The following is a 10,162-nucleotide window of genomic DNA, read 5'->3' as shown; positions in this document are numbered from 1 at the left end:
AATAGATCTTAGGGTCTGCTTTATGCCAGTAACATACCAGCCCATCTCTAATGGAAGCTGCAAAACTTCACATTGGTATGTTTATGGGATCTTTAACTGAAGATTCTGTTCTGCTTTAAAAAGGACTGGCTTGAAATCCTGGATACCAGTTATTCACTAAATTGAGCATGGCCTATGTTTGGCAAGTGACAAAAACTTAATTTTCCTGATTTCATGTAACTTCTATTAAAAAAATACCTTTTCTTCTTTTTAACTCAAGAACCAGTTTCTGATTTCAACTGAACATGAGTGAATGGACTGACAAAGCAATCCCTCAAGCACAATGACAAGCCAGTCTTTTAGCTTAACAACATGTAACCAACCTCCTTCCCGGACTGGCAGAACAGCAAAGCCTTTAAAAAAAAAATCATTAGCTGTGGGTCAAAAGATACTTAACTGAACATGATATGAAAGACAAAGTGCTAGAACATAGAATTATGTTAATAAGTTAATAAGTCATATAGTCCAACCTCCAACTAATGCTGAGATCCTTTCCACATCATCTTTACCAAGTTCTTATCTAGCCTCTGCTTGACAGATACTATTACCTAAGGCAGTGCCTTTCATGGTCAACCATCTTTTTGAGAAAGTTCTCCCTGACATAGAGCCCAAATCTGTGGTCCTATGGCTCTTAATCAGTAGGCCTCATTCTACCCCTCCGAACCAGAGTCTTGCTCTAATTCACTAACCGTATTCCTCTCTTTTCCAGGCTAAATTTCCAAAAATCCTTCAAATATTCTTCAAATGTCTTAAATTTTAAATTCCTTCACCATCTTTGTTATGCCTCAATTTGTTTTTAATTTCAAAGTATAGCTCTCAAAAATGATTGTAGCATTCCAATGTAATAAATAGACTTAGGAAAGATGAACCATCACCTCTCTTGTTCTAACATCACTGTATTAATTAAGTGTTTGAAGGGATGATAATTTCTTAATTCAGTGTGCTTTCTACATAGTGTGATGAATGTAAGGGAAGGCAGCTTTCCTTTTAAACACAAATACACTCATGGGACATAAATTAAATTTGAAAAGAAAAAAGAAAGCACATCTTTCTCTTATCCCAAAATTAGTGTTCAACCTGATTGCTTATGTGGAGTACTGTTTGTCTGAACGATGAGATAAACATGTCTTTTTACTGTTTTTGAATTTTTAGTTAAGTCTCAAAAGTATTATAGTTGCATTAAAACACATCTGTCAGGACCATGGTTGAGGAGAGTAAGGAACCAGGTGCAGTTAAAAAAAAAAAATTCTAAAGAAAACAAAGGGCAAACCCTAGAAGAGCTCTTCCAGAAGCTAATAGAGCAGTATTCCCTAAAGTACTAACAGCTATGAAAGGTAACAAGTTTTGCAGGATTAAGAAACAGAAAATGTCTATCTTTAAAGCTATTGGTTTGATATGTGGGGGGAGAAAATGAAAGGGTTTTTTTTCTGGTTACAAGATGGTATCTTATGTGGCTTAGTTTATTAAAAAAGATGTTTTCACTTTAGTCAGAAGAGCAATTCAAAATCACTTTCAACTGGTATCTATTCAGAATGATTCATTAGCTGAAATTTGATGCTTAATCTGGAAAGCTTGTGGAATAGCCAAGAAAGTAAATGAGACAAATCATTGACCTAACCCTGGAAGTCACCAGTGTCCTCCAAAGGTATACATTCACAAATAGAATCCAGTCCTCTGTCAGATTCTGCCTCCTCTCTCCAACAAATCTAAATTGCTTAAAATAAATAACCCTAACTCAGATATATTATTTTGGCCAGTGGTTTTCATGTTTCTTTCAGAAATTGACACACTGTCAAATCAATCCATTTGACTTTCACTTCTAGTTCTATTCTTGCTGCTTTACTCAGGAAGAGATGGTAACATGAAATGACTAGAAAAGACAGGAAAAAAGAAAGGCCAGGAGAGCTAATGGCCTACTCTAATCCACAGAAAGGATAAGTGGCCCCACAAAATCAATATTAAATATTAATACATTAGAAATAATAAAAGCATATAAAGAAATAAAAAGCCTTATGTAGGTAAAGGAAAAAACACAAAATCCTTTGAGGATACAGCCTATAGAAAGCCATATAAAATATCATTAATATCAGCAAGCTTTTAGATTTCAGATTCTCCCAAACCTGACTCCATAACATGAACATGATGTGTTTTCACTGGAAATTGAAAAAAAAGTTTTGCCATATATTTAGTAACTTTATTAAAAGAAGAAAAAGATTACAGCAAAAATGCAAGTGGACACGGACTCTGGTAGTGTGAGTCAGACCAAGCCAAACTAAATTAATGAGAAAGCACTCTTTCTTTCATCCACCATTAAGTAAGAATTCATTTTTATTTAAGAAGGCTCATCTTAGCAAATGTTGCCATGGCAATAACAACTAGTAAGCAAACCAGTAAGTTTAGGTCTTGGTCTAGGTTAAGATAACCACGTTTCATTACGACCCTTTCTCAAGTTCTATTTGAGAAATTTCTATTTCACTGGCAAAGCTCCACTTGGCACAAAGTCTTCATTCAGCTTTTATTGAGCACCTACAATATTGTCAGGGATTGTTCTCAAACTTGAAATGTGTCAGTGAGCAAGTGTCCATAAGGCCTTCACACAACTAGGGGTCGGGGCATGGAGAAAAGCTTCAAATTCTCATGTATCTCCACTATGGGCCATGGATGGGTGACTGTAAGATACGGAAAGGCTGGGAGGAGTAACAGGGAAGGAAAGGCCCAAGAGCAGAACTTTCTAATCCCCTTATTTATGAGTATGGCCACGGGTGGACAGAGAATACTGAGCCCTAAGGAATAAGAATTTCAGATGCAAAAGTAGCTCTAGAAACTGTTGTTTTATGACCAAATTTGCCCAATCTAACAAAGTCCTATCTGAGTTCTCAAAGCAGCTTCAGTTTCAACACACTTGCTGCTAAGGTGGGGTCATGATGTGGGATATTAATTCGATTTTTGCCCTAAATGAAAGACAATAAATCTACACTTAGGGATACTTCCTCACAGTTTAAAAAGAGAAGTTCTTCTGCCCACTTTGATCAGCTTGTTTTCTGAATACTTTTATTGTTGCTGGCTTAGTGGAGAAATGGGGAGGGAAAAGCAACAATTATCACTGATTTTGGTTGGTGTTTATTAAAATGATTTTTCTTTCCTGTAGACACAGATTCAAAATAAAAGCAATTTAAACTTCTGAGATCTCCTTCTGTCATGCAGAGGACCAGGACAAACACAGTGAGGCCAACCAAAGGTATCAACCCCTTAAACAATGTATATAATCTCTATACAAAAGATGAGTCACTCTGAAATCTGCTGGAGAAATGCTGGAAATGCTTTATCAACATCATGTCTCCACGTGTCTCATTTCTTTAAAATTAAATAGCTTTCAAATATCAACATATCAGGACTGAGATTGCCACCATCGACAACAACAGCAGAATTGCATATCATATCCTTATCCCATTCCTCAGCCCTCAGTGATGCTAAGCAGCAAGCTACAGAAACATCTGACAGCATCAACAGCATACAGGTTTAATTATTTCCCCAATTTGCATTTATATCGGTGAACAAATTGGAAGGCATCAAAGTATGGCACTAAAGAAATTAGTAACACATATTCAGCAGCACATCTTCCATTTTGAGTCTTGTTTTAAAATTGGCTAAGTAAAGGCATATACACCTCCATTTGAATTGGAGATTTGCAGTAACACATGCATATGAAGGGAGAGAGGAAAAGAGGAAAGTAGGAGAAGACCAGGAAAGAAAGGCAGAGGAAAGGAAATAAGATAGAACGTATGGTCGTGAGTCTGAGAGTAACATCACTACATGAAGGAGGTGACAAATGACAGCTCCACCTGCTTCCACAAGCAGAATCTGTCGAAGGTTCTTGACAATACAAAAATGGTTCATGAGACTTTTCATCTGTTGCTATTGTCACTTATCATACTAAAAACATGTACAAAATTCTAAGCCTTGGTCTGTCCAAGATGGATAGTACCAGGAAGTAAAAGATGTCACCTGCTATCAAGGACTGTGCTCTGCTTAGAACTCTGCATTGCAGTCCATTAATCCACAGTATTTTGGTCAGATCTGGTCTGTTTTCTCATACTACTCATAATGTCTTAGAGATAGTCTTTTTTATTAGAATATCATCAACCATTTTTTTTTCATTTTTCTAGTGTTTTCATTTACTTAAAGGGCAGGAAAGATGGGAGAAGAGAAGAATAAAATGGTAGAGATTTCGAGGGGAAAGAACATGAAAGGAATAGTATTTTATTTTCCAACAAATCTACCCTAGAAAAGGTAGTAAGGAGACTTTGAGAAAGAGTGCTGATTCATGGACTTCCCTTATTATTATTATTTTTTTATTTCAATATAATACATTTAAGGACATCAATGTACTAAAATGTTTGGTCTGTGTAAGAGCAGAATCATTAGCACCAGAAGGAGTCATGGGGCTTGTATATATTATTAAACCAATGATTGTTACTGTTGGTCATGGGGTAAAGGTTTCATTTCATTTTTACATCCCAAAGTTCTTGAAAGTGCCTGTGGACAAGAGAAATAACACTTTTCAAAGTCTCCGTGGAGTCATCAACACGCACCACAAAGACAGTACTTGGCCTTCCCAGTTTTGGTTTATCTGGTAGACAAGAAAACCAGGGCCCCCAGAAGCCCTAAAGAACAGCCCCCACATGCACCCACTGACGTGCAGGAGGGGTCCCTACAGTACATTTCCCCCTGGACTGTGTTCAGGAATGCGCTTTTACTTGCTTTTTGAAAAGAACAAAAGCAACATGCTCTGCAGATCATGGAGCGTCTAGCGCAATTTTCTCCTTGCTCCAACTCCTGACTGCGAAAGGGTGAAACCATTGTATGTTCTGCTAATGCTGGCCTGCAGACAAAGCCTTTGGCCTGCCATGCTGTGTAAGCCCTGGATCCCACAGGAGTCAGAGGGTCTAAAAGCGGGAGCCACAGTCATCACCAGATCTGCCCAGCAATTCAGGGCCCATCAGGGCAGCTGCTGATTCCTTTCGCTTCTCCTTGCATCAGCCTTCAGTTGAAGTTACAACAAGTCAAATAGCTGATGCTTTTCCCTTCTCCAGGTAAGGGTGAGGATACATTGTTTACAAGCGTGTTCTGCCTGGCTTCACTGATGAGGCGGCACGCTAAGTCAAGGAATAGTTTCTCCACGTTATCTGATTCCTTGGCCGAGGTCTCCAGGTAATACATGTCCTGAGCTTCTGAGAATTCTTCAGCTCTCTGCTGGGAGACCTCTCTCCTTTCAGCCAGATCAATCTTATTGCCTGGAACAGGGATAAATCAGAGAAGGAACCATCACTTGACTTTTTACAGGCTCAGAGGCATCAAAATGCAATTTCAAATCTGAAGTCAAATCAGACAGATGGGCAAGTAAAGCAGAGCAAATGTGTCTGTGATTACCAGAATGTTTATTTTAAAATATCAGTGTCGTGTGTAACGGCAAATAACTGGAAACGCAAATGACCACCAGTTGGCCACTGGCTTGATGAAGTATGGCACATGCACACAATGCAGTTATTTGCCACTGTAGAAAGCAATGAGGAATATCTCTATATACTGCCATGGAATGAGACATTAGGATATACTGTTAAGCATATACCTGCTATACTGTTCTACATTTTCCTAAGTATAAAAAAGGTATATAATATACAACTGCTTAAGCAAAAGGGATGAAAAAAAATACACACGGGCACACTTACAGACTTAATTTATTTTTTTAATGTTAGAATAAGCCAACATTTTAATTTTAAAGATAATGGTTACTCATGAAAGGAGCAAGGTTGGGGAGATAGGAAATGATAGAAACTAGATGTCTCTACACTTTGTCTAATAGATTTGACTTCAGAATCTTAGAAATGTTTCACATAATTGTACAATTAAAACTATATAAATAATACAAAATTAAATTTAAAAAGCAATCCCTAAGAATGGAAAGCAATATGAAACAAATGAACCTGTTTATCATGAAATGGTGTAACCACACAGAGAGGAACTATTTCTCTGGTATTTTAACCATGTATCCTCAGTGGTATATACCCTAAGGACAAAAAGAGTTGAAGGAAAAACCCTTGAACTCTTGTAGTAATCGTCCTGTCAGTGGTAGTGTGAGTACTGTTATTCTGTGGCTGCTATACGGGTATTAGAGGATAAAGCAAATAAGTAATTGTGTCGGTGTCATGGTCCTGTGACTTGGGCATGGGAAAAAGGAAAAAGAGATATAAGATTAATGAGGTTAAAGGGGCACCTGGATGGCTCAATTAAGCATCCAACTTCAGCTCATGCCATGATCTCATGGTTTGGGAGTTTGAGCCCCACATCAGGCTCTGTGCTGATAGCTCAGAGGCTGGAGCCTGCTTCAGATTCTGTGTCTCCCTCGCTCTCTGTCCCTCCCCTGTTTGTACTCTGTTTCTCTCTCTCAAATATAAACATTAAATTTTTTCAATTAAAAAAAGATTAATGAGGTTAAGTAAAATTTGTACAGTCCTGAATTATAAATGCAAGTATCAGTGCGAATAATTCATGATGGATTTTATCATTAAAAAATGTTCTACCTCTGTTCTCCTGGAAACCTGACAAAAGTGATATGTCAACCATGTTACCTGGCAACACAGCTTATGATAAAAGTGACCTTTTATCATCAGGTCAAATTCCATCTGGCCTGGGAATTCTACATATGAATTATAAATATCTAGTGGAAAACCACAACTTTGGGCTTCCCGTAGTGTGGTGATTCCTCACTTGAAGAGACTCTGAAAGTCAGGTTTGTAGAGTTGTTACAAGAGAGACTGGCTCCTGTTGAGGCTTCTAGGCCAGGGCAGGTCCATCATGTGCCTGACATGAGTCTTTTTCCTCACCTGAACTGTCCGGAAGGCCCTGGACAGCTATGTGGACTGCTATTGAGGATTACTTCCACTGAAGAGTAATGCCTGATGCTGACCTACTATTAAGCTGTTATTTCCTGTTCTGAATCCTTCTAAGTGAATGTCCTGCCAAGTATGGCCTATAGTAGTCTTGTGAATAAAAGTGCTTAGTGGAGCCTAAGAGACAACCCCCTGTGAGTGCTACAGAATTCAACACATACACACACACACACACACACACACACACACACATTAGTTCTGTCCACTGAAAAGCCTAAAAACAATGACCAGCTACTAGTACAGAAGATTCTTATCACTTTGGTTGTGGCCTCTAAATAAAATTTGCCATTAATAATAAATGTGTGTCTTGAAAAAATGGCTAATTCCAGCTCTGGGGAAGGAAATGCGCTGGTTGTGCCTGGAACCCTTAAACCAGAAAGCAAGTGAGGTCATGTCAAAAGGACTCAGGAGACCATCTGAAGCAGCTCCACAGTTGGAACATTTGGACCTTCAATAATTACAATTGCAAGAGCCTAGAAAATACTGCATATATTTAAATCTCTAATAATACTAAAAATATAAAATTTCCGTAGTGACTTTTGGAAGATAATAGGGAACCAACTCATTATTTTAAAAATTGGGAAATAAAAAAGAGACAATCAAGTTTTTTTCTTAGCTGTCCTATGAGAACTGTACCTCAGAATATCAAATAGGAAGTATATTCGCTAAGAAAAAAATACAAAAAAACTTGAATCTGATCAGGCCTCTAAATTTACCTACAGATCTGCAGGAAATACAGGTGATGGAGGAACATGTTAAATGACACTATAGTGGTGAAATAGCAAAATTCAGACATGGAAACTCTGGAGGATTAACATATGCTTTAACAAATAAATTCCAAGGCAGAAAAATGGAGGGATAACTAACATATAAAAGGAGAATTAAAAGACACAAAAATCGGGGTGCCAGGGTGGCTCAGTTGGTTGAGCGTCTGACTTCGGTTCAGGTCATGACCTTGCGGTTCGTGAGTTCGAACCCCGCATCAGGCTCTGTGCTGACAGCTCATAGCCTGGAGCCTGCTTCAGATTCTGTGTCTCCCTCTCTCTCTACCCCACCCTTACTTATGCTCTGTCTCTCTCTCTTTCAAAACTTAATGAACATAAAACAATTTTTTTTAAAAGACACAAAAATCAATTAGAACATATGAGCCTTATTGGGATCTTTGATTTGGACAATTTTTTTTTTTAAATGTAGGAGTCAATCAAGGAGATCTGAACATTGTCTAAATTTCTGATGCTATTCAAGAACTGTTAATATGTTTTAGGTGTGAAAACGGCATTGTGGGTAGGTTCTCTTTCTCAAAAAATCTTTTAAAGATATTCATTGAACTAATGAAAGATATATTAATAGAAGATCTGGAATTTGCTTCAAAATAATCTGAAGGGAAGGGCAGACAGAAAAGAGGGGGAACAGATAAAATAAGATTGACTGTAAATTGATAATCATTGAAGCTGAGATGTGTTCATGGGAGTTCATTATACTGTTTTCTCTACTTTTGCTTATGTTTGAAATTTTCAAGAATAAAAAGGTTTTTTGTTTGTTTTTTTAAGCCAGTGCCTCTTGCATACTGAGTGGACTAATTATTTCCCATCAAACTTCCATTTAATTTCTTTAGACAGAATCCCAAGGAATAATGCTTTGGCTCAAGTTCTCAAGGGCTTTCTGTCAAATAGAAAGAAAGCCCAAGTCCTGAGACGGGTGCTTTCAAGTGCTTCATGACAGACATTCTCCAATGTGCAAGAGGGTTTTCAGGAATGGGCATAGAGTACTAGCTCATAGACAGGTGGATACTTAACCCAGCAGCCTGAAAGAAAAGTCCAGCAATTTGTTATAAAGCAGAACATTACAGCTGGACAAATACAGGGTTTGAAGTTGATCCTACATGCTGTGCAACCCTAGGCAAAGAGCTTCACCTTTCTGAGCCTTGGTTTCCTTGTATATAAATAACGAATCATCACGCATAAATTTTCTGATATGATTCCTGGCACATGTATGCTAGCTATAATGCTTACAGAAGTATTTACTTAGCTTATTGTTAACCATAATTTGTAACTTAACAATGTTTCTGAGATTCTCTACCCTGATTTCCAAAATTCAAGTCTTGCTAGAATATATAGTGATGTTCCTTTATAGGAAGTAAACATTTTAACAGCCATATATTATTAACATTTTTCATCACCACAAGAGGAGTTTTTAACCATCAATTCCTTTTCTAATGGGTGTATTTGTCACAAAAGAAAATCATGGGTTGTTTTCTGCTTTTCCCTCATGCTAAACAGGTTCTACCCTCCTACAAGATGAAACAAAGTGCAGAATTTCCTTTAGTGGATTCTTTCTGAAATTAGAATTTTTCAAGTCAGCATGAATGTAAGAAGAGAAAAAATTACCCAAAGTCCATTTTTTTAGGCAATAAACAATTGCTTCAAAAACAAATTCTTTGTCAAGACATGTTTTACTTCTAGACCAGCAGTTTCCACAATCTTGTAACTAGATTTTTTTTAATGTTTAGCAGCCCACATAAATCTCATGGCAGTCCACCTTCTTCCCTAGAGCCTTCATTGACAGAAAAATCAATCAGCAATATTTTCTACTTTACTTTTCTAAACCATCACCTTGGGATACGACCTATTTCATTTTCTCTTCAACTTCAGGAGAAACTGAATGTTGACTGCATGAATTATATAGCTGTAGACTATATTACTGGAAGATACCAGGGCATAGGTATTATGTGATTATAAATTCTCTGATGGCCACAAACCAATTTCCCTCTTCATTAGTCCTTACTTACCCACTAGCACAGTGATGACCTTGTTGCTAGCATATTGTTCTATCTCCCGCAGCCACTCAGGAAGGCAACGGAAGGATTCCTCACAGGTTATGTCATAGGTGAGGATCAAGGCATTGGCGCTTCGGTAGTAACTCTGGGTAATGGACCGAAATCTCTCTTGACCTGCTGTGTCCCAGATCTGAAGCTGTAAAAACGTAAGAGAAAGATCAGGTTGGAGAAGCAGAAAAGAAAGTATTGCCTTGCTTTAGTTTAGAAATGGAAACACCTCACTCAACTTCATGGTTGCTTTCTGCCCTTAAAAAAAAAAAAAATGCACGTTTTTTTTTTTTAATGTGTTGGGTATGCCTGGTTAGGGAGAGAGGCTTGCTTTGTTTTTTGTTTTCTG

The 10,162-nt window shown here is 37.7% G+C and overlaps 1 protein-coding gene across 1 annotated transcript in view; it reads right to left on the bottom strand.

The window, feature by feature from the left end:
* Positions 1–4,667: 4,667 nt before the first annotated feature.
* The window catches only part of RAB30 (RAB30, member RAS oncogene family), a 75,198-nt gene continuing 69,703 nt past the window's right edge, over positions 4,668–10,162 (bottom strand). The window contains exons 4-5 of the mRNA XM_030332592.1: positions 9,778–9,961; positions 4,668–5,333 (exon numbers count right to left, since the gene is read on the bottom strand). Of these exons, the coding sequence (XP_030188452.1) occupies positions 5,083–5,333; positions 9,778–9,961 (435 nt within the window). The 3' untranslated portion in view covers positions 4,668–5,082. The remainder of the gene's footprint in view (positions 5,334–9,777; positions 9,962–10,162) is intronic.

The sequence above is a fragment of the Lynx canadensis genome, chromosome D1 (genome assembly GCF_007474595.2).
Source record: "Lynx canadensis isolate LIC74 chromosome D1, mLynCan4.pri.v2, whole genome shotgun sequence".
Taxonomy (NCBI): Eukaryota; Metazoa; Chordata; class Mammalia; order Carnivora; family Felidae; genus Lynx; species Lynx canadensis.
This window is presented reverse-complemented; position numbering and strand designations above follow the sequence as displayed.